General features: G+C 43.1%; 1 protein-coding gene across 1 annotated transcript in view; it reads left to right on the top strand.

Annotated features, from left to right (window-relative positions):
• The window catches only part of prkcea (protein kinase C, epsilon a), a 48603-nt gene that overhangs the window by 21683 nt on the left and 2241 nt on the right, over positions 1–24679 (top strand). Inside the window, exons 2-14 of the mRNA XM_061708939.1 lie at positions 6352–6415; positions 13653–13818; positions 13912–13946; positions 15271–15359; positions 15679–15808; positions 17047–17189; positions 17670–17769; positions 18284–18483; positions 20016–20189; positions 20270–20424; positions 20540–20678; positions 22803–22991; positions 24405–24551. Of these exons, the coding sequence (XP_061564923.1) occupies positions 6352–6415; positions 13653–13818; positions 13912–13946; positions 15271–15359; positions 15679–15808; positions 17047–17189; positions 17670–17769; positions 18284–18483; positions 20016–20189; positions 20270–20424; positions 20540–20678; positions 22803–22991; positions 24405–24551 (1731 nt within the window). The remainder of the gene's footprint in view (positions 1–6351; positions 6416–13652; positions 13819–13911; positions 13947–15270; positions 15360–15678; positions 15809–17046; positions 17190–17669; positions 17770–18283; positions 18484–20015; positions 20190–20269; positions 20425–20539; positions 20679–22802; positions 22992–24404; positions 24552–24679) is intronic.

Below are 24679 nucleotides of genomic sequence, written 5' to 3'. Positions count from 1 at the left end.
CACGGGTTGGTCTTTGTAAAAGATGTAAAGCAGGAAAACTGGCTTGTTTCAGTCTCTGTGATGTCATTTTATTAGCAGAGACCGACTTTTTGGTGGTTGTTCTAAAAGAAACGATTCAACATGACTGATGAAGCTTAGTTTATTAGTTTTTGGTCTAAAACACATTATTTCTTTTTAATATTTAATTTTGGGAAAGCAGCTCGATGGGCGCATTTAGTAGTGATGTCAAAAGCTATTTGACAAAGTAATTTTTTACTTTTTTTTTTCTTTTAATTCTGCAACAAATTATTAAGGGATAGTAGGAGAGAGGTGTGGCCTCTACTCCGAGACCAATTTCCCCCGTGGGAGATTAATAAAGTAAACCTTGACCTTGACCTTGAGGTCGTGATCTTAACTTTTGTTCCCCCAATATGAGTTAAATTTGAAACATTTGCTTCTTTTGGACTTGGATATTTCTCCAGAATGCATTTGAAATGACTGTAGACGACACTGAAAGACACTTAATGACATTGGACCAACTTTTTCATATATTCCAAAATGAACCCAACTCTGGATTGGCTCCAGCAGCAGCATCTGGTTCAAATCCCTCAAAAAGCGGTATAAGTGCAAATAGAGCACTTTAACATCCACCATGGTCGACACTCTACCAAAACAATCCACGGTGTGTTACATAATATGTTTTAATCCAGTAACTACATGCTGTCGCCACATTGCAAAGCGTCTACACTCCATGGAAGCAATTTAATTCAGAGGTATGATATAACTTTTTTGCAGCGTAATAGGAAAGAAAAGCTAAATATTCAATTTTTTTCTTGACTCAGATTTAGCTCAGATTTTCAGTTTTTGGAAATGACTTGTATTTAAAATACAAGTACAGGAAAGTGGAAAGACCCTGAGTCAGATGGTCTGATGAGATATTTAATTTCACCTCCAGAAATCACAGCAGTAGATAAGCGACAGCGCTCACCTGCTTTTTTTTGCTTGTCGTGGTGAAACTATTGGTCTGCAAATTAAGCACAAATGTGCAAGCTGTTCATTACGTAGAGGCACGACCCGACAACCAAACCTAACTAACCACGGTGCAAAATTTGAAGCGTTACCCAGGTCAAAACCCGATGCTGCACAAAGTAGTTTAAAAACTGCAACTGAGACTTCCGGCGGCGTCATGTTTAGGTAGGACGCAAAAATTTGAGCTCCGCTGATTAACCCACAAACCAATATTTGAATTAAACTCAGCAAAAACATGTCTGACGACACCACGAGGACAGGTGTTAGTGACAAATTCGCAAGATATCAATTTAGACAAAAAGGAGAAGACAAATCATCGGAACCAGCGGGTGCTAACAAGCCTGTTGATCCTGACGGAGCTGGCGCTAGCAAAACCCCTGATGCTGCCGCGTGTACTGTTGAGGGGATGCTTCAAGCTATTGCACAGTCGAACCGAGAAATACGGGGAGACATTCTGCAGATGAGTATGGATGTAAAGGAATTTAAAGGCCAAGCCAAGGAGTCATTTACAAGACTTGAAACATCAGTTGAAGGTTTAAGTGCACAACTAACAAAGTTGGAAAAGAGGATCGTTGACGCGGAGGAGCGTATAAAAACTACGCAGGAGACCACCGCAGCCCACGGAAAAGCCATCGGATTCCTGCTGCAACGTGAAGCGGAATTATTTGAACGGTGCGAGGATCTTGAGAACAGACACAGAAGACAAAATCTAAGACTGTATCAGGTCCCCGAAGGGAGCGAGGGGAGAGACATGGCCGCCTTCATTAAGAAACTACTGCCGACGGTGCTGACTGGTCTGCACCTGAACGATGTCGACATCAGGATTGACCGGGCGCATAGAGCTCTCATGCCAAAACCGAAAAAAACGACCCACCTCGGTCCATCATAATTAAATTTGCGGACTACACCGTGAAGGAGCAGATCCTGCAACACGCCTGGAGACAACGCACAGTGAAGATGGGTGAGAAGCAGATTTACTTTGATAACGACTACTCCCCGGAGCTGCAGAGGAAACGCACCAGGGTCAGATTTATTGTGAAACAGCTGAAGGAGAAAAACGTCAAAGCGAAGTGCATGTACCCGGCCCGGCTGAGGATGATAGTGGGATCCGAGGAAAAAACTTTCCAGACAGTGACGGATGCAGCGCCGGCGCTTAAGGATCTCAACATCCAGGTCCGAGTGGACGAGCTGGATAAAGTAGAGCGACAGCTGGCCAGGCACAGGTGGGAGACACGGGTCGCAGACCGAGGAGGCAGGAACGTCAACTTGCTTACAGAAGAAGACTGCAGGTTTTTCTCCCCTTGAAATAACTGGGAATATTGTGCAAAAAGTAAGGTTTTTCCATTTCTATTTTGACAAGTAGGAGAAGCCGTGAATAATTTTGTGTTAAATGGTCTTATTAACCTCCAATTATTGTGGTGTTGTAGGGCTATATATATTTGATATACAGAGTTTTTTATTTTATTTTATTTTATTTATTTTTTTATTTATTTTTTTATTTTTTTCTTCTTTTCTATTATTTTGTTGGAACTTTGTTCCAAGTTTTTTATTTATTTATTTTATATTCTATTTTTATCTATTAGTATTTTATTTATTGATTTTATTTTGTATTTCTTTTATTATTTAAATATATATATATATATATATATATATATATAAATATTTATTTTTTGTTATTTTTATTTTTTATTTATTTTTATTTTATATACATATTTTTCTTATTATTTTATTTAATATATATATATATATATATATATATATATTTTTTTTTTATGTATTGATTTTATTATTATTATTAATTCTTTTTTTTTTTCTCCTCCTAATATTTATTTTCACTTTGCTGAGTCCAGAATGTAAGTCCAGATAGCATACTATCTGTTCGGTTTGGTTTGTGGGATCAGCTGCAATTGACTCATGGGTGACTCTCACCCGAAATGGCTGCAGCAGTTTACCCGACGGAACGGGTCTGCCGCACGATGGGACGTTATCCCGGGGGGTTTCCGCCCCCCTCCGCCCAGTTCTATTCGGAGACTGGCCACTAATGGAGCCAGTTGAGGCCATGTTGTGTATGATTTCTGTTGTTCTTTATCGGAAATTGTACACCGTTTGTGTTCTTTTTTGTGTTACTTCCTCGACAACTGATAAGACTTTTATAACAGATGGTGGTGGACGTGACATTTATAACTTGACTACAAAATATCATCCCACTCAGTGTATGGGTTATTGGCCGATAAGTCTGCTATGCCAGGATTTAAAAATCCTGACCTCTATCTTGGCTAACAGAATACAGAGGCACATCCGGAAATTTGTAGTTAATTCTGACCAAATTGGGTTCATAACCGGGCGGCAGGGTACTAATAATGTTAGTCGAGTTCTGAATCTACAATCTATTGCTTCTGGTAGAAAGACTCCATCAATGCTTCTCAGCCTAGATGCTGAGAAAGCATTTAATAGACTGGAGTGGACATGTTTGGAACAAACAATGGCTCATATGGGCTTTAACGAAACCTTTCTGAGTTGGATTAACGTGTTTTATATGAATCCGTGGTCAAGAGTCAGAGTTAATGGCCAATGTTCCGACTTCTTTGATCTGGGACGGGGGACAAGGCAGGGGGACGCGCTTTCGCCAGCCCTGTTTGCTCTTAGTATTGAGCCCCTGGCGGAACTGATTATAAATAATCCCCTTATACAAGGAATAAGAGATGAGGGCGGAGAACAACATAAAATAGCCCTGTATGCGGATGACATAATGTTGTTTATTGAAAATCCTGTCCAATCAGTCCCGGCTCTTATGCACATCCTTAATGAATATGGTTTAGTATCAGGTTATAAAGTTAACCCTAGTAAATCAGAAGCAATGATGGTGTCTGGGACATGGCCTAGTCAGCTTGATAATATAGTATCCTTCCGGAGATCTGGACAGGGTTTCAGATATTTAGGGATCATACTCACCCCCCAGGTAACACAGCTATACCAGGCGAATTATAAAACAATATTTGGGATATTTAGAAACGAACTGGCAAGATGGCATGTGCTACCGTTATCCCTCCTGGGTAGAATAGAAGCTGTTAAAATGAATCTACTTCCCAGAATTTTGTTTTTGTTTCAGTCTCTCCCAATCGGGATCCCAACGTCAGCCTTCAATATGCTGGACAAGCTTATATCTAAATTCATATGGCAATATAAGAGACCAAGAGTGAGACTTAAAACGCTCACTCTTGGGAAGGACAAGGGTGGACTCAACCTACCTAATTTAAAATACTATTTCTGGGCAGCACAACTAACAGCAGTGGTAGCTTGGATTAATAATGACTCAAAAACGGGATGGGTGAACATAGAGCAGAGCTCAGTGCCAGCAATCAACGCTAGCGTTTCTGAACAAGCAGTCCCAGAGGAAATTTGAAATACAAAATATATGGGTAAAACACACCCTGAAAGTATGGTCGGCAGTCCAAAAGAAAATTAGAGGATCAGTTGCCCTCTCGAGGGCTATGCAGATTAATGGAAATCCAGATTTCCCCCCCTCAACAACAGATATCACGTTTAAGAGGTGGCAAGCAGAAATCTTAGGGTTATGACCAGTTGCTTTGTGACACCGGTGTACAGCCATTCTCATATCCACAAGAAAAATTCCTTTTACCTCAAAGTGATATGTTCCGGTATTTTCAGATAAGAAACTACATTACAAACCATACAGATTGGAATATAATCAAAAATGCCCCAACGAACATGGAAATTTACTTTATTAATTTAACTAAACATAAAATACCCAGTAAGAAGCAAGTTTCCCACATATACAGAAATCTGCTACTGGATACATCAGACAACACTTTTTATATTAAAAACAAATGGGAGCTAGAGTTAAATATTATAATTGAAGATGGGGAGTGGGAGACAATGTGCATCGGATGTCATAAAGGCATCAATAGTAACATGTGGAAGGAGTTTGACTGGAAGATGAAGATTAGGTTCTTCAAGACGCCCTCTGTGGTCTCTAAATTTGCAAATAACCCAGCGGCAACATACTGCTGGAGACCACTCACATATACTTTGGGATTGCCCAATGATATTGCCTTTTTGGAAGGGGGTAAGGAATGAGATAAATAAAATTATGGGAATTAATATATTATTCACCCTGAGTCAGTTTCTTTTTGATCTGACTCCTGAAGGCATCTACACAAGGGACCAAGAACACTTGTTACATATACTCTTGATGACTGCTAGGAAAATGGTGACAATAAAGTGGTTGAATACACAGCCACCTACAGTGGCACAGTGGAAACAGAAGCTACGGGAGTATGTAGGGTGTATGGAATGGAGGCTTTAACTGCTCGATTACAATTAAGGTCTGATGTTTTTGTGAGGAGATGGCTACCTATTGCAAGGTACCTTTCCAACTGAAGAGAATCCTTTCTCAACTGTCAATTTATTTGTTATTTTTCATCTATCAGTTTTATTCAACTTTCTAGACCCCACTGGCCCCATTTTGTTACTGTCTTTAACGCCTTCATATATATTCTGTGATGTTGTCAAGGAATGTCTGTATTTTTCTTCAATAAAAATAAAGTAAAAAAAAAAAAAAACTGCAACTGAGCCAGTCAAGCTCTGAACCGCAGGAAAGCCAGCCAGCAGCAGCCCTAAACCAGCAACTAGCTTTTAACAACAGTGATGTAAAATCAAATGAATGAACAGTTAATTAAATTGAAATTTGAAATACAAAAGCTAACAAAAGTAATTAGTATTCACAGTAGACAATCGTTGTGAATTAGCAGCTACAGCAAAGCAAACAGCAGCCAAGGACGGAGAGAGCAGGACATTTTCCACAATAAAGAAGGCACACAGGGCCACCAAAACCTTTTAATAACTTTCATCTATCTTTAAATAATAATACTAACAAAAAGTTGAATTAGATAATAGATATGGGCTTGTCCGGCATTATAATTTTTGATGTAGCTGTGATGCAGAACCCCATAAAAACGTGCTTGACTCACAGCGTTTACCCACATGTAGAGTAAGTCTTCCCTCCATAAAAAGAAAACGTGTTTTCTAAGCATCAACATGTCATGTTAGATACAGATTTGTGTTCAACACCTGGAATTATAATGACAGTGATGTGGAAAGCGATAACGATAGAAGTGCTGGTGAGGAGTATAATTGTAGTGAAGATAATGACCTCTTGCATGAGTGCTGGTGTGTTTGTTTGTGCTGGAGCACTGCCCCCCCCCCTCCACCACACACACACACACACACACACACACACACACCGTGTTATTCAGCTGTGTTTTCTCTCACTGATTGAGATTATTTTTGTTTTTTTCCCCCCCTTTATCTCCGTTGGCACAGATTGACCTGGAGCCGGAGGGGAAGGTGTACGTGGTCATCGATCTGTCCGGATCCTCCACTGAGGGTAAGATCACCGCATATTGTATCGCCGTGTTGATGGCGCAGACCCGAGAGGGGGCTGAAGAAATGTAGCGCACGGAGCAGACAGTCATACGGAAGCGCCTGCAGCCAGCCTGCAGGCTCTGGGCTGCAGGCTCGAGCATGGCAGCGATGTGTGCAAAGCTGGCGGCAACAAGTCTGGAAAGGTGGAATTATTTAGAAGTAATCGGCTGCATCTATTTTACCTCGAGACCAGAATATCGTAACCCGGATAAATGCTTTTGTATTTAAGAAATCTACAAAATGTCCATTATTTGGAAAAAAAGGGTCATATTTTGCTGTATCTACTGGCAACATATTCATTATCGTTATCTGTGTCATAATATTTAATTCCTAGGGGCCCGAAGCAAAAAAAAAAAAAAAATGTGTTGGAGTTTCAAGCTTTTAACACAAAAGTTTAACTTGGTAGATATTTGCTGTCCATTAGACAGGGAGATGATGAGATTACACCTTGAAATTGGTGTAAACTCCACCAAAATTAGAAAAAACAGTATCGAACTATGACGTTTGTATTAGCTCCACCTAGTTACTTCCAATTATTTTTTAATAATGATGATTATGAGACACAGGTTTAACTGTAACCTTGGACTAACCTTGGCACAGATGTTTATGGAGCCAGGGTTGTGTATGAAGACCTTTTTTTTTTTTTTTATTTTAAACGCCACTCATGACGGATGCTGGGGAGATATTCACTGACTATGATAAAAAGTGTTACAAATTGCTTACAACCGTTAACCCCACCCAAGCACTGCCCCCTCTCTGCCCATCTTGGTTTAGATGATTGATATCCACCGGCTCCAGACACCCGATAGGCGAAACACTGTAAATATCACAGCAACTGAATTATTTCACACAGCAAACAACCTTAAAAGACTGTGAACCTTGAACTCAAACCTGACAGGTGCCAAGACACATAAATAGAAATAATTCAGGAAGTTAAGTGTAGGAATATAAAAAGGTGATAGACACGGTATACTTTCATGCCCCCAAGTGGCCGAATGTTAAAATATGAAAATAAAGATGATCCTTTGATCCAATGTATTGCCCTGAAACCAGAGACCAGAAAGTGTGACATTAAAAGTGAACATAAAGCCCGAGGCTGTCCTTCTATCCTAGACAGCTACGGCGCTCCTGAACCCTTCTCTCTCACGTCTCTCTCTGGTCTCCTCTGTTTGCTGGTAGTGATTAAACGGTGGAAACGTTGAGACGGCTCCTGCCAATTAGCGTCCCTGTCCAGACGCATTTGCTCGCTCACATGATGTCTGATAAGCCGCACCTGTGCTGCTTCACACCTGGTTATAAATAGGAACAGCTTTCCCCCGGGCAGCACAAGTGTGCTCGTACGTGTGTGTGTGTGTGTGTGTGTGTGTGTGTGTGTGTGTGTGTGTGTGTGTGTGTGTGTGTGTGTGTGTGTGTGTGTGTGTGTGTGTGTGTGTGTGTGTGTGTGTGTGTGTGTGTGTGTGTGTGTGTGTGTGTGTGTGTGTGTGTGTGTGTGTTCGTGAGTGTGAGGGTGAGAGAGAGAGAGGGAGAGACATGTCGGTGGGATAAGGGATGAATGCGGCAGAAAAGTCCAGAAGAAGAATACTGCAAAGTATATTTCTGTATAAAAACTGGATAAAGAAGAGAGCAGCAGAGAATGACGAGAGAGTGAGTGGACTCTTAAAATAGTCGGCGAGATTGAGCCACAGATTGTACTCTCTCACACACACACACACACACACACACACACACACACACACACACACACACACACACACACACACACACACACACACACACACAGACACAAGCATCCATGTCTTGCCCTTCTCATCGATGATTGGACACTCTGTTGTGACCTCATGACCCACTCTCCGCCCACTCCTGAACCTTCTCCCTTTGGTTCAGCTCGATTGAGAGCTTTTTATGTTAATGTATGCTGATAAAAACAAACGTGTGTGTGCGTGTGCGTGTGCGTGTGTGTGTGTGTGTGTGTGTGTGTGCATGCTGATAGGATGGATGGAGAGGCGTAAGGGCTGGAAACAGAGGAAGAGGTGGTATTTTTAGCAGATTCTTTTTTTTCCTCCCCGCAGTCTGTTCTCCGTAACTTCAGAGGCTGGAAGGATGATGTTCCTCTCCTCCCTTTGTCTCTTTTTCCCTTATTCCATACTCACCATCCTGCTGCTTCTTGAGGTCCCAACTTTGCGCAATTCTTTGTGCAATTTAGGTAATTAATGTGCAAAATCTCCCGTACGGGACGGGTGGTGGGAGCACTTCCCCAGCCGGCCGCTGTATACCTAGAAAACGCAGCGTCGCACTGTTCACCGCCCTCCCCCCCTTTGATCCTAATTTTCCCCCCAAAGATGCAGATGTGTCCATCTTGGTGAAAATACGGAAGTAAATCAGGAAAACCACTGACTTACAAAGCAAGCCCAGTTCGTAAACGTAACGATCCTCCGTTCAAAACTCGTCACGGCGATGGCATCGGCAGTGCCAAACAAGTGGACAAAAGATCGTTTCTTTTCTTTCTTTGCCAACCTTTTCATCTGATTACCGTTTGTTAAACCTGTCAGACCCCCAGCTTTCCTTTTGTTCATTCCAGATTTTCCGATGCGTATCTTTTCCTAAACAGTAAGGCAAGGCGAGGGCAAGGCACATTTACAGTATTTGTATAGCACAATTCATACACCAGGCTATTCAAAGTGCTTTACAGAAGCATAAAATTACATTAAAATCATAAATAGAAAATGCATTCCCAAGAAAAAGAAAGAAAAAAACAAAAAACATTAGAAGAAAATAAAATACCATCCATCCATTTTCCGCCGCTTATCCGGAAACGGGTTGCGGGTGCAGTAGTCTCAACAGAGATGCCCAGACTTCTTTCACCCCAGACTCTTCCTCCAGCTCTTCCGAGGGGAGTCCGAGACGTTCCCAGGCCAGCCGAGAGACATAGTCTCTCCAGCGTGTCCTGGGTCTTCCCCGGGGTCTCCTCCCGAGGGACATGCCTGGAACACCTCCCTGGGGAGGAGGGACATGCCTGGAACACCTCCCTAGGGAGGTGGGACATGCCTGGAACACTTCCCTAGGGAGGAGGGACATGCCTGGAACACCTCCCTAGGGAGGTGGGACATGCCTGGAACACCTCCCTAGGGAGGTGGGACATGCCTGGAACACCTCCCTAGGGAGGTGGGACATGCCTGGAACACCTCCCTAGGGAGGTGGGACATGCCTGGAACACCTCCCTAGGGAGGAGGGACATGCCTGGAACACCTCCCTAGGGAGGCGTCCAGGAGGATCCGGTACAGATGCCCAAGCCACCTCAGCTGACTCCTCTCAATGTGGAGGAGTAGCGGCTCGACTCCGAGCTCCTCCCGGGTGACCGAACTCCTCACCCTCTCTCTAAGGGAGCGTCCAGCCACCCTGCGGAGGAAACTCATCTCGGCCGCTTGTATCCGGGATCTTGTCCTTTCGGTCACTACCCAAAGTTCATGACCATAGGTGAGGGTAGGGGCGTAGATTGACCGGTAAATCGAGAGCTTCGCCTTTCGCTTCACCTTTCGAGCTTCACCTGTTTTCGTTGACGAAAACAACTGAGAAACCATACTGTAACTATAGGAAATAAAATTTTAAACCAACTCTTTTTAAACCAAATGACAATCTCCACAGAGTGCTATACTGAATTATGAATTATCTTAATCTTTTTTTATCCTTTTAAGCAATAATAATGGATAGGTTCCTGTATCTATTCTAATTTCTGTACTGTATTTTTAACTAACACGTAGGCTAAGATTATTTATGAACGATCTAAACCCATCCATTTTCAAACCTCACAATGTAATTTATGCTTGAATGTATCAGGTCGGAATATATTCTTTGCTGAGTTTGCTTTTCTTCTGAGAGCGTGTGTCGTTCCTCCTCCATTTTCAGCACTGGTTGTGTCTTCAAAGAAGCCACGCAGCAGAACTCCGCCCACCTTGGAGCGCAGCCCCTTATAGGCTACTCTATGAGCGCAGCCCCGGTGTGCTGTTCTCACGGCAATAGCCTACATTTTCATTTAATGTAAGACTTTAATTTGTAGCGAGTAACGACGTGTCCAATTTTAAAGGAGCTGTATGTAAGAGCAATAATAAAACGAATCATAAAATGACCCCGATATGTCAACAGACATTTAAAAATCATGTTCATTTCAAATACTTATGTCACTGACAACAGCACTCAAGCCAGGATATTCCCGTTTAAAAAGAGGAGTTGCAGCCCTCAACTGATGTTTATGTTGTCATTTTTTGTTTTGGCCTGAAGCTCCACCCTCCACCTATCTCCCAATCACCAAGTCAGTATTGTTTCTGAAGCTCCACCCTCCACCTATCTCCCAATCACCAAGTCAGTATTGTTTCTGAAGCTCCACCCTCCACCTATCTCCCAATCACGAAGTCAGTATTGTTTCTGAAGCTCCACCCTCCACCTATCTCCCAATCACCAAGTCAGTATTGTTTCTGAAGCTCCACCCTCCACCTATCTCCCAATCACCAAGTCAGTATTGTTTCTGAAGCTCCACCCTCCACCTATCTCCCAATCACCAAGTCAGTATTGTTTCTGAAGCTCCACCCTCCACCTATCTCCCAATCACCAAGTCAGTATTGTTTCTGAAGCTCCACCCTCCACCTATCTCCCAATCACCAAGTCAGTATTGTTTCGGCATCCGGGTTGCCAGCTCGGCTCTAATTATCTCAGCCATGGCAGCCTACGTTCCTGCTGCATTCTGCAGCCTACCTGGCAACCTCTGGTCGGGGGGAGGAGGGGGAGGGTACACGCCGCTCAACAATATTTTGAAAGTGACTGCAGTACCAGTTTTGGACATTTCTTACAGACGGCTCCTATATAGCTGATTAAAAGTACAATTTTTTTCCTTGAAAATGTAACGAAGTAAAAGTAGAGAAAAATAAAAATATCAATAAAAGTACAAATTCTCAAAAATATTTCTTAAGTACAGTAACGAAGTTCTTGTACTTCGTTACTTTACACCACTGTATTCTACTAACATGTCATTCATATATTCTGGACCTAAACCATTTAGTTTAGTTTAGTTTATTTTGTTTTGGCCATTTACATTTTAAGATGTTTGCATATGCACACTGTATATGTATACACACAGGTATAAATATATATATTATATATATGTACACATTTTTTTTTTTTTTTTTCTTTTTGACCAAAAAGGTATAGGCTGAAGCCTCATGGCTTATGGCGATGTGTAGACCAGTAGCAGAACTTTAAAATCTGTTCTATAGCTGACTGGGAGCCAGTGTAAAGACTTTAGAACCGGAGTAATGTGCTCTGATCTCTTAGTTCTGGTTAAAACTCGAGCTGCAGCGTTCTGGATGAGCTGCAGTTGTTTAATGCTTTTTTGGGGGGAGTCCAGTCAGCCGACCGTTACAGTAGAGTCTACTGGAGATGAAACCATGAATCAACTTCTCCTAGTCTGTTTGGGACCTGAAACCCTTCACTCTGGATATGTTTTTAAGCTGATGTCCTTTGCTGACACTCGTGTCCTTTGTCCTTTGCTGACACTCGTCCAGCTGTCACACTGCCCGTCCACCGGCGTCCAGACACAGCTTCTCCTGTGTTGGTTGTTACGGCCCTCTAGGAAATCAGAGGGGAATCCAGACGAGCCGGACTGATTCTTGATACCAAAGAGGATCAGGATGGTGTCCAGGCCGTGGGAATCAGTCAGCAGTGAGAATCGCCCTTAAATGTGGACCAGTCGTCCTCCTCAAGCTGCACGACACCAGTCCGAGTCAGTGAGAGCTCGCCCGTCTGTAAATGAGCTCCGAAACATTTAACTGCCTAAAATATATTTTTTTACGACTCATGATATTTTATAACACGTTATCTGACTAAAGTTACCTCACTTAATAGCATATAAAAATATTTAAGGATCACTTTAAGTGTTTAATAGAGTCTCAGACGGCCGTTGCTGTCGTTTTCCGAAGCGTAAACGAACGTAACAAAAGAGGATTATTGAGACGCTGAAATCTTCATCTCTACATTCTGATCTCAGTTCTGATTTCATCGTTTTTACTTCAAATGACTTCTGGAAACTTGACATGAGGTTTACTGACACTGTTGTGATGGTATTTACTTTTGTCATATTTTTGTAAAATCATTTTGTACCTGCCATCAGCCGGACCCTAACATGTTTGACTGTATGTGTGTGTGTGTGTGCGCGTGTGTGTGTGTGTGTGTGTGTGTGTGTGTGTTTACTGGATCACCTCCCAGCTCGTCAATTATCAGGTTCAGAGTACATCTGTCTCCACGACGATAACTCTTAACTGTTGTTAAGCCTCACCTCCCCTCCTTGTCATTGCACTCTGTGTGTGTGTGTGTGTGTGTGTGTGTGTGTGTGTGTGTGTGTGTGTGTGTGTGTGTGTGTGTGTGTGTGTGTGTGTGTGTGTGTGTGTGTGTGTGTGTGTGTGTGTGTGTGTGTGTGTGTGTGTGTGTGTGTGTGTGTGTGTGTGTGCGCACTTGCGTGTCCTAGACAGATGGATGATGTATTATGTAAAACAAAATTATTCCAGTAATGGCCTGTTTAACTGCTGCTCCCCTCCAACCAGCGCCACACACACACACACACACACGCGCACACACACACACACACACGCACACACACACACACGGTCCCTAGACATCCTGTCTGTAATCAAACTCTGTGGAGGCTCAGCAGTAACCACATCTGCAAGGCACCCTGGAGATGGATGCTGGGAGAGTGAAAGGAGGGCTAACTAGGACAGGAGCGCGGAGAGAAGGAGCGCGTGTGGGAGTGAGAGTGGAGGTGGTTCTCTTGTCTTAAGGTTACCCGCAGAAAGCATTTATCTTTCCGGGGAGAAGCGGAGAGGAAGTGAAGGACGGGTTGGATGGTGCTCGCTGAGGAGGAGTATTTTAATATGCTGTCCTTCGTTTTAGTGCCCACACATGGAAGTATAAATAGCTTGCACGTCGTACGTACTGTATGCATAGGCCTCTGGTCGGTGCGGGGTGTTTGCGAGGAAGAGGGAGGGAGGGGTACCGAGGAAGATGAGAGGCCGTTGAATGATTAAACATCCTGAGAAACATAATGCAAATCCTTATTTGCAGAACTAATGTCAGGGAATTAAATCAATGAGTTGTTCAGATAGAAATAACCCAGAAAATACATTTGAAAGTTTCTGCTTCTGCTCTCTTTCCAGCCTCGGGCACCAATGACAATGAGGAGCGGGTGTTTCGCGAGAGGATCGGCCCTCGCCGGCGGCAGGGCGCTGTCCGGAGACGCGTCCACCAAGTCAACGGGCACAAGTTCATGGCCACCTACCTGAGACAGCCAACCTACTGCTCGCATTGCAGAGATTTTATATGGTAGGCGCCGCGCCGGCGTACCCGTCACATTTAGCTGAGCCGAGCCGCTGAAGCGTTGCTGAGGCGCTCACTCGTCTGTGTGTTGTCTGACAGGGGCGTCCTGGGGAAGCAGGGGTACCAGTGTCAGGGTGAGTACTTCTCTCTCGCACGTTCAAATTTCTCAAGTGACATTGCACCTCATTTATTATTTAAGTGCGAGAACATGAGAGGGATTGCGTGTTGCTGAGTGACAGCTGTGATTCGGTGGCGAGCCAAACACAAGCGTGTCCCAACAACCGTTTCAGGAGGCAAACATCGTAAAATATCCCGTTAAAAAGCTAAATGTTGCTCGGTCTAGTGGCAGAGGACCGCTACTTCTTTTTAGAACGGATTTACTATCAAACCGGACACATACTTAGTGAATTGTGAACATTTAAAGGACAATATAAAGGCTTGTGCAGAGAGTGGAGCAGCGAAAAAAGCTCATAAAAAGTGATGGCGTGCTACTGGAAATGATTACAGCTCCGCCAGAAAAAGTTCAGCCTCCCAGATATATGAATCCCTTGAGTGTCCAGGTCTCGTAAATACCTTTTGACTAGCCTTTAAATGTCTCCATAAATTATTCAAACGGGATTGTTTTTCATCACGTGGCCCCTCATGGGCTTAAACAACCCCACCAGCTTAGTCAACACCACCGGCACAGCTTCCTGTTTTTGTAGCGGAGGACTTTCTCCAGTCTAACAAGTTACGTTGCCTGGTGATGATATTTATTAAGCATGCTGGAGAAAATGTGATTATCTTAACCGAATGGGTGCCTTAAGTTTCCTCAAGCTCTTCCTGCGCAGGAGGTGGTTCGGGTGCATACGGGGTCTGAAACGGCCCAAGTTGCACACGTTGATTTAAGTTTAAACACCAAACTATAGCAAGTTATTTAACTTTTCTACTTAATAAGATAAAAGATTCAGCAGGTTTTTGTAAACGTAATCTGAAGTGTGTGATTTCACAGACTAGCTGCTCAGATTGCTGCACCAGTAACTGAGGAGCCTCCAAGTGTACGGCTGCCGGTCAGCTGACTGCAGCAGACCTGCTGAGCAGCTCACTGCCGCACATCACGTTTGCAGATCCTGCGTTTTGCGGGCTGTTCTCTCAGAAGTTTGTCTCGTGGTTGTGTTTTTTGAGGCAGGCGGTCACGGAGAGAATCAGTGCTCTCTTTGTGCCTCCGTCTCTCCTCTCAACCTTCCTGTTCACGTATGTGACGCTGCGACCTGAAGCGACGTCTTAGCGCGCTTAAGACCAGGTTCAGTGAGGTGATGGATGCCAAACCCTTGTTGTATGAATCCGTACATCTATGAGTGAAGACAAGCTCCCTTTTGGTTGTTGTTGTTTGGCTGCAGCTGCCGAACTGAGACAGACATTTAAACAAGCAGTTTCTCTCTGACTGATCTGAACTGTGTTTGTGGCTGATGCCTTCAGTGTGCACGTGTGTCGTCCACAAGCGCTGCCATGAGCTCATCATCACCAAGTGTGCTGGGATGAAGAAGCAGGAAGACACAGCTGAGGAGGTACACACACACACACACACCTGAGGACATGCAAACGCACGTGGAAATGTAACATTCACTATCCGTTTATTATCAATAGTGCACACATCACCATTCGGACTGGTCATTAATAAACTTGTGACTCATTGTTGACCACATGCTGCCTTTGTAACACCTAGTGTGTGTGTGTGTGTGTGTGTGTGTGTGTGTGTGTGTGTGTGTGTGTGTGTGTGTGTGTGTGTGTGTGTGTGTGTGTGTGTGTGTGTGTGTGTGTGTGTGTGTGTGTGTGTGTGTGTGTGTGTGTGTGTGTGTGTGTGTGTGTGTGTGTCTCCCTCTGCAGGTGGGCTCACAGCGGTTCAGTGTTAACATGCCTCACAAGTTCAGCATCCACAACTACAAGGTTCCCACCTTCTGTGACCACTGTGGCTCCCTGCTGTGGGGCCTCATGAGGCAGGGCCTGCAGTGCAAAGGTGAGTTCAAGTACAACTGGGAATTTGGAGCACACGAGAAAGAGGATAACATGTTAAAGTAATTGATTTGCAGGTAAAAAACGTATTTCAAATAGGGCTGCAGCTATCGAATATTTTAGTAATCGAGTATTCTACTGAAAATTCCATCGATTAATCGAGTAATCGGTAACTTGTTTAGTTAAAGAGCAATTATAAATATTTAAGATGTTAGATGTTAATTGACATTACTAAGACTAAATTATATAATACAGTAGGTTCATGGCTGTGCATTTAAAAACCCTGAACTTACACCAGTTGACCAAATTCACTGCCTTCACTCAAAAAACTAAGGATCTTACCAAGAAATGTTCTTATTTCTAACCTAAAAATGCCATTACACCTGATAACACACATCACTTAAAAGGCTAGGTGTTTTTCCCACGTGTTTCAATTGAACTTTCATTTGTGTCTAGCTAATTTTAAGTTCTAGTTAAGTTTTAAGTTAGAGTTTTGGCAGTGTTCAAAATAAAATTATGAGACCTGCTGTATTGGAGCACATTTTCTTTTTCGATCATTTTTTGTAAATGAATTACTCAAATTATTAGAGGAATCGTTTCAGCCCTAATTTCAAAGCCTTTCAACTAATTGTCTGAAGTATGAATGAATGTTGGTTACTTTTATTACCATTTTCAGGTGTCATAAAATTATATATAATTTGTTTTCATTAGAATTATTGTATTTTTTTGGAGCAGATTCATCATTCATCCTACGGGATTTAGTTTTAGTTTTTTTTTCACAAGTTAGTTTTTATTTATTGAATTAAAAGAAAGGTTTTGCTATGTCCATATTTATCAGAGTCTATGACTTAATATACTCATACCTCTTATGAAGATATTCAGAGTTGGACAGTTAGTCAGTGATAAAATAATTAGCAATGTTGTTATTAATCACTAAAGAGCAAACCTTTGGACTAAAAAAAGAATAATGATTAATTTCAGATCTTTAAGCATCGCTAGATCATGCTGAATAATTCAGGGTGTATTTAAGAAGTTTCACTTTAAGAAACAAACTGCAAATCTGTGTTCAAGTAGCTGCAGTGGATTTATATCAGATAATAATTCCTCTTGTTCTCATGAATGGAAAAATAAAATAATTTCAGTCAGGTTTTATATTCTGCTGTGAACTGATGGACATTTCTTCAAAAGTAAAAGTCTTGATCCAGAGAAGGAGCTGACTCTGACGTTTGTCTCGTTCTGCAGTGTGTAAGATGAATGTGCACAGACGGTGCGAGACCAACGTAGCTCCCAACTGCGGTGTGGACGCCCGAGGCATCGCCAAGGTGCTCTCTGACCTGGGAGTCACACCTGACAAGATCTCCAACACAGCACAGCGCAGGAGGAAGGTAACAAGTGTGATCAAAAGTGACGTCGGAGCCAAAGACTTTGCTCAAAAAGAGCAAGCTAACTCGAACACATTTTTAAATACTGCCACAGAATTTATTTTTAATATAAATGATTCATTTCTATGGTTTGTGTTTCTTAAAAATGACAGCGATGTCAGATTTGAAAGGTCAAAGGAATGGAAACAGCACTTCAGATCGGAAAGGGAAATAGCTGCATATTTTGCATTTTGACTTATTTTGATAGTAGAAAGGTAAAAATACCTACATTTACAGTTTAATCTGCTGCTCAGCAACTAATTTGACCATTTGGAAACAGAATTTGCCCTCCTTCATCAGCAGAAACACAGTATATCACGTCAGTTACCGAGCTTCGGCATCACTGTGGTGTAAAACGAGTGATGCACATCTGTGACTCATGATTCAAGAAAAAGGTTTGAAGAAGGTAAAAGGAGCAATCATGTTGTGTCTCTGTGTCTCCAGTTGACTCCAGGGCTGGACCCTCCCCAGTCTCCTCCTGAGCTCTCCCACACCGAGAACAGCTTCAGCCCCCCAGCTGTCCCCACCTCGCCCTCGCAGCAAGGTAACACCACACACACACACACACACACACACACACACACACACACACACACACACACACACACACACACACACACACACACACACACACACACACACACACACACTGGGCATGCAGCCTGGATTCAACCGATACAAGGCAGCAATTAGATTTAATTTAAAATATTGTTGCTGCCCTCGAAAGACGAGCAGATGAACGTGTTGTTTTCGAGACTAAACTTGAATTATCCCGCACCGCCCACCACCATTTGCTCGTCACGTTTAGTCATCACATTATCGCACTTCGCAAGCTGAGAAGCCCAAAGTTAAGTTCTCATGGTTGTCGCTAACAGCTGGTGCTGTTCAGGCATCCTCCTGTGTCTCGCTAAAGCGTCAAAGGTTTTAACGAGTTTACTCAAGAGCAGTTAGGGGTGAACTTGTGATGTATGTTTTAAAACAAACTGAATAAACTAAGAGCCAAACACACACGGCCTGTTTTCACTCACGTCTGCTCCGCTTCTCCATGACGCCCACAGACCTGGCGGAGTTAGATCGCCTGCAGGACGCGCTGTCGCTCGACCAGCAGGGACCCCAGCACTCGTCTTCTTCCTCCTCCTCCACCAACTCGTCTTCGTCGACCTCTTCCTCGGCAGTCCGGGAGAACGGACAGAGCCAGAGGAGGAACCTCAAGGACTTCAACTTCATCAAAGTTCTGGGCAAAGGCAGCTTCGGCAAGGTGCGGCGCCGGAGAGGCGTGTGGGGGGGGTTTGTTTGCATACTCCTCATTATGTTTGGGATTGAGCAATTTGTCAACCGGCAGCTCCGCCAGTTTCCTTTCAGCTCATCAGAGCTTGTAGTCATTCAGCTTTTTGTCACAATTACCTGTTTACTGTGGGCATCCAAGTACCACGGGTCAGGACTAGGGCTGGGGATCTATTCAAATGTCAAGAATCGATTTGATTCCGATTCTTAAGATTCAGAATCGATTATCAAGATTTGATCCGATTCGATTCCGATATTGATTCGGGTTAGTGTTATTAAAACAGTTTTTTGAGCTGTTGCATGAATTATATGACTGTAGTTATGCAAAATATTAATACTAGTGTTATATTGAGATTAAACAGCAAGTATTGCAGCTAATGATGCTGTAAGGACCAATCAGCTCCCAGAATGCTGATAGAACTGCTTTCAGAAACATCGTGTGGGTCAGAATTACCAAACAGATCCAGGGAGGAAACAGAGACGGATGAAATCGGTTTTATTTTTTCCCACATTCCGTTTTTATTTGTTCCATTTTCGGTCTATTTTGGTTTTTAATTTTTGAGCATTTTTTGCAAATGTAACCCCAAGACAGTATATAAAGTAATGAAATATAGACAATTTATGCAATTATAACCTAACACATTAATGTTTTCATACCTTTAAACATATTTAAAGGCAAAAACATGGCACCAGTTATTCTCGTGTCCAACAAAACATTCCTGTTTTCGGGGATAAACAAAAAAATAACCAAAAGTTGTAATGTAATGATGAAAAAAAAAAATACATCAATCCTGTTACAAGGACTCTCAGGTTCTGTACACGGGACCCCCGCTCTTTAGTTCAGCTCCCAGCGGTCTGAAATCTTCCTGTTTGGTTCCAGTCTCATGAGCAGAGGTTCCCACAACAAAGCTCTAATAAACCCACTGAACTTCAGTTTATTTGGTGTTTATTGTCATCACGGACCGTCCCAGAGCATTTTAGCAGCAAAGGAAACGTTCCAGACTTTAGTTTCCCTTTTGAGCCAGCAGGGGTCAAAACAGGAGCAAGAACAGAGGTGATACAGGTCTTTTTCTTTTCTGTGCCAGATTTAATACGACAAAGAAATTCAATTCAGTTTTAATAATTGCATCGTTTTATTTTAAACACTTCACGTATCCCCACCACGGGAGACCAGTGCAGCACACATTTATAAAGATGTCATTCTCCAGCCGTTTGTTTGTTTCAGCTGATCTGTGGATTTGTTCATCTTGAATTAGTGACACAGTTCATTTTTTCTTTATATATGAGAGCTGATTAATACGTTTACAAGAGTTTTTAGCTCCTCTGATAACTCAACTCTTGCAGTGGGTTTCCGCTTCGTGGTTGCTTTTTAAAGCTGATCCGTATAAAGTATTTAATTTCCGTGTGTAATTAGGGAAATACTCCACCTCTCAACTATTTCAACACTGGGATATTGAATTTTCTCTCAATCACGAGTGTGATTTTTACTCCACGTCTCTTGTCCAGGTGATGTTGGCAGAACTGAAGGGGACGGAGGAAGTTTACGCCGTCAAGGTTTTGAAGAAGGACGTGATCCTTCAGGATGACGACGTGGACTGCACTATGACAGAGAAGCGCATCCTGGCCCTCGCCCGCCGCCACCCCTACCTCACCCAGCTGTACTGCTGCTTCCAGACGCGGGTAAGACCCCAGCACAAACACTTTTATCTTGTTTTCTTTTGTCTATCTCACTCATTAATACCCGGTTTCCCTCCGAACAGGACCGTTTATTCTTTGTGATGGAATACGTGAACGGAGGAGATCTGATGTTCCAGATTCAGCGGTCCAGGAAGTTCGACGAGTCGCGCTCACGTTTTTACGCTGCAGAAGTCACGTCCGCCCTTATGTTCCTGCATCGTAACGGCGTCATATACAGGTAAACGCTCCTCATTTCAGCCAGGAAACACTGAAACTATTCATCATTAGATGTTGCTCGCTCGAAGCAGATGGGACTAATCCAGCCTTTGTGCGTGTGTATCTGCCTCTGACAGGGATCTGAAGTTGGATAACATCCTCTTAGACGCAGAGGGCCACTGTAAGCTGGCAGACTTCGGGATGTGTAAAGAGGGCATCATCAACGGCGTGACCACCACCACCTTCTGTGGCACTCCTGACTACATCGCTCCTGAGGTGAGATGATCTCACGCGGCACGATGGGACCAGAGTCTCTTATTTCAGTGGTTCCCAACCTTTTTTCCTTGGAGCCCCCCCTACTTGTGTCTAAGACCAGCCAGGCCCCCCGACCCGTACGTACTAACACCAAAATAGTCTTTAATTGAAAAAATGAACATTAATTATGTTTTTTTGATACATTTCTCTTTGGTTTACTCTGTATACATATGACTTTGTTTTTCTCCAATGTCACCAATGTATAAAATATGCACAAAAGGACATAAAAGGACATAAAAATATTTCTGAAAAATGTCTCTTAATATGAGACCAACATTTTTTTTACATTTTTCCTTTAACAACCTGTCGGAGTAGATTAAATGTTGAGTAATGATATAATAATAAGGAATGAAATCATTTCCTGTGTTTGTCACCAGTGTATAAAAAACACAAAAAATATTCAAGACATTCATAAATTATTCCTAACAATGTCTTATGAATGACTCATTCGCAAATATAATTTTTACAACTGCATAATTTCAAAGCAGACAAAGTTTCGCGCCCCCCCAGATATCTCTGGCGCCCCCCCAGGGGGGGCCCGGACCCCAGGTTGGGAGACACTGTCTTAGATGATCTATTTTATACATCTGAAGCAGCCTGCAGCAGATCAGTATCTTCATTAAAATAAATACTCAACAAATACTGATGAAGAATAAGCAGTAATAACAAAACTCCTCAAAAGGCACAGTCGACATGTGTGTAGTCTTGACAATCTCCATTACCGTGAGTAAATAATCAGAGGAGACGGTTACCAGGGTGAGAGTGACGTGGTTGCCGGGTTACGGGTGGAGATGATGGCGTGAGGCCATGTGAAGTGTCCGTGTGCGTAGTGTCGCTCATCATAACGGCAAACACGGTGGCACAATTTTGTCGTTGACAATTCCTCACATTCATCCCTTTATGCTCAAACTGAATGAAAACGAGGAAAACAAAAGAATAGCCTCTGAACCAGCATGTTGAGAGTAGGTGAGTGTGACGGAGAGAAAAATAAAAGATAAAAGACCAAACGAGCAGGAGAACGGTCTCTGCTGTGTTTTGAGAGCGTGCGTGTCAGAGAGGAGTCAACACAGGATTCATTTATCCTCTACCTGGAGACAGTTTGGCAAAAACATACTTCACATATTGATTGTTTCACGGTTTCCTGACACAACCGGTCCCAGCCGGGCTTTGGACCGGCACTATGAGGCAACTGGGTGCTGACCCGTTATTGGTTGGGCCAGTGGGGGTGGGCGGCACGTGACGGGGCCGAGGACCGAGCTGGATGGCTGCCAGCTGGCGCGCAGCCTCGTCCGCCTACCTTCATGTTTGCTCCGCCGCCGTCACAACAAACACCTGAACCTGTGATCGGATCATTCGTTTAAAGTCGCGTGCAGCAGGGAAAAATACAACGAAAATAGTTTTCACTGCCTCCACTTCCCAACTGAGACTTTTTAAAAACCTTGAAATAGTTGTAAGATTGGCATAAAAGATAGAAAAGATGATGGAGTATAAATATCAACCAGTAGATTCATATAACAACCAACAGGTGAAGTTATCAGGACTGGATATGAAATTCTCTACAGGACTGTCTCAGAAAATTAGAATATTGTGATTTTCTGTAATGCAATTACAAAAACAAAAATGTCATACATTCTGGATTCATTACAAATCAACTGAAATATTGCAAGCCTTTTATTATTTTAATATTGCTGATCATGGCTTACAGTTTAAGAAAACTCAAATATATCAAAAAATTTGAATATTCTGGGAATCTTAATCTTAAACTGTAAACCATAATCAGCAATATTAAAATAATAAAAGGTTTGTAATATTTCAGTTGATTTGTAATGAATCCAGAATGTATGACATTTTTGTTTTTTAAATTGCATTACAGAAAATAAAGAACTTTACCACAATATTCAAATTTTCTGAGAAAGTCCTGTACGTGCAAAGAAGTTGTTCACTGAATAAATGAATTTCTTGAGTTTATCAGGCCGTATTTGTCTTTGATTTGTCCACCTTCCTTCACTGAGAAGTCGTCGGTTCGATGCTTGCTCACGCCTCGCCTCCGCCGGGGTGGCTCTGACCGTTGTGCTCTGCTTTCAGATCCTGCAGGAGCTGGAGTACGGCGCCTCCGTGGACTGGTGGGCGCTGGGCGTGCTCATGTACGAGATGATGGCCGGCCAGCCACCGTTTGAAGCCGACAATGAAGACGACTTGTTTGAGTCCATTCTCCACGACGACGTCCTCTATCCCGTGTGGCTCAGCAAGGAGGCGGTCTCCATCCTCCGAGCGGTGCGTGTCATCTCCCGCGTTGTTGTCACGTGATGGTTAAAGACCTTCATTTCCCTAAACGTGCATCATGTTCGTGCCTCATCCTGGAGCTGGACGTGTGCACACTTATGAATATTTCAAATGAATTCAGTAGAATCTAATCTTTCAGTCTTTATTTATGTGCGGATTTGTGAGGAAGTTGAAACTGGACTGAGTCAAAAAGGGATTCAAAAAAGTCTCATTAAATACTCAAAAAGGACTAAAATCGATCTTTTATGATACAGAAAGTATTTATGGAGTCATCAAAAAGACTTGATCCTGGCCAGGGTGGCGGAGGAGCTGAGGCCCGCTTCTCAGCGATACGGGAGATTAAAATATTTTCTTCTGTTGCATAATAATTAGATTTGGATGCCAGAAATGACTGTTTCTATGTTCTTTTTGTGTAACCGAAAGTGAATCCAGCATGAAAATGGTCAGATTAATGTCAGTTCATTCAGAAACAGAGGAGCGTTTGTGTCATGTTGTACAACCAGCTAAACGGCCAAAATATTTGGAAGTTCTGTCATCTGGTACGCCGGTTTAATAGAGATATTTATTTAGTGTCTGGGTTTAGAAAAGTGGGACGGGTAGAGCGAGAGAGAGAGGAGGTAAAGGCAGGACTACCTAACTAAAACTCTCCTGAAGGCACTTTGTGGTCCAAGTAATCCTACATAAACATCAAACAGGGATGAAGGTAAAAACGGTGAAGGAAATTAGACGAGCTGCGCAGACCGGACTTCACACACTCACACACCGAGCAAGCAACCCTAGAAGGCCAGCAGAACCTGGAACCACAGGCTTTAATCAGGACATGCTGTTGTTTCAGGCAGAAATGAACGATTGCTCTTTTGAATTGCAGCAGTTTGAAGATGTCGCTTTTTTTTCTTCTTTTTTGTTGTACATGTTAGATTGTTTTGGGCGCCCTTTGTCACCGTTCTGTTCATAATTTTTATGGACAGGATTTCTAGGCCTAGCCGAGGACCGGTAACGGATAAGCGGTAGAAAATGGATGGATAGATTGTTCTGTTATTAAATGGATGCTTGTGGTGTCAAAAACGGAACCTGAAGATTTTGGTTTGAGTTTAAGTCATCCGGTTCGTAGGTGATGGTTGTATACATGAACGTTGCTCTGACCAGAAAAAGCAAGTCAAAAACGTTACTGTAGTAACAAAGCAAGCTTATAACCGCAATACATCACAATGTGCAATATGTGGTTAAGTAAAAGAGAGCCCTCTGCCGACCCGTCCCACCGCTCTGCCACCACGCCTCCTGCCCGTGTCGTCCACAGCTGCCTCAGCTCTGCTGCTGCGGCTCTGAAGCATCTTCTGCTCTCGCCATCCGTCTGCTTCTCAAGCAGTGTGCTTCCTCTCAAGACGTGCGTGTTTTTGTTCGCAGTTCATGACGAAGAACCCGGCCAAGCGTCTGGGCTGCGTGGTGAGCCAGGGCTGCGAGGAGGCCATCAAGGCCCACGCCTTCTTCAGAGAGATCGACTGGCTTCTGCTGGAGCAGAGAAAAGTGAAACCCCCCTTTAAACCACGCATCGTAAGCAACACACACACACACACACACACACACACACACACACACACACACACACAAATACAATAATGTTCAGAGGCTTGATTGACGGGCCTAGTGAGAGTGGCGTTGATCAGCCGTACAGGTGTGGA

This window comes from Cololabis saira, chromosome 19 (assembly GCF_033807715.1).
Source record: "Cololabis saira isolate AMF1-May2022 chromosome 19, fColSai1.1, whole genome shotgun sequence".
NCBI classification, from domain to species: Eukaryota; Metazoa; Chordata; class Actinopteri; order Beloniformes; family Belonidae; genus Cololabis; species Cololabis saira.
This window is presented reverse-complemented; position numbering and strand designations above follow the sequence as displayed.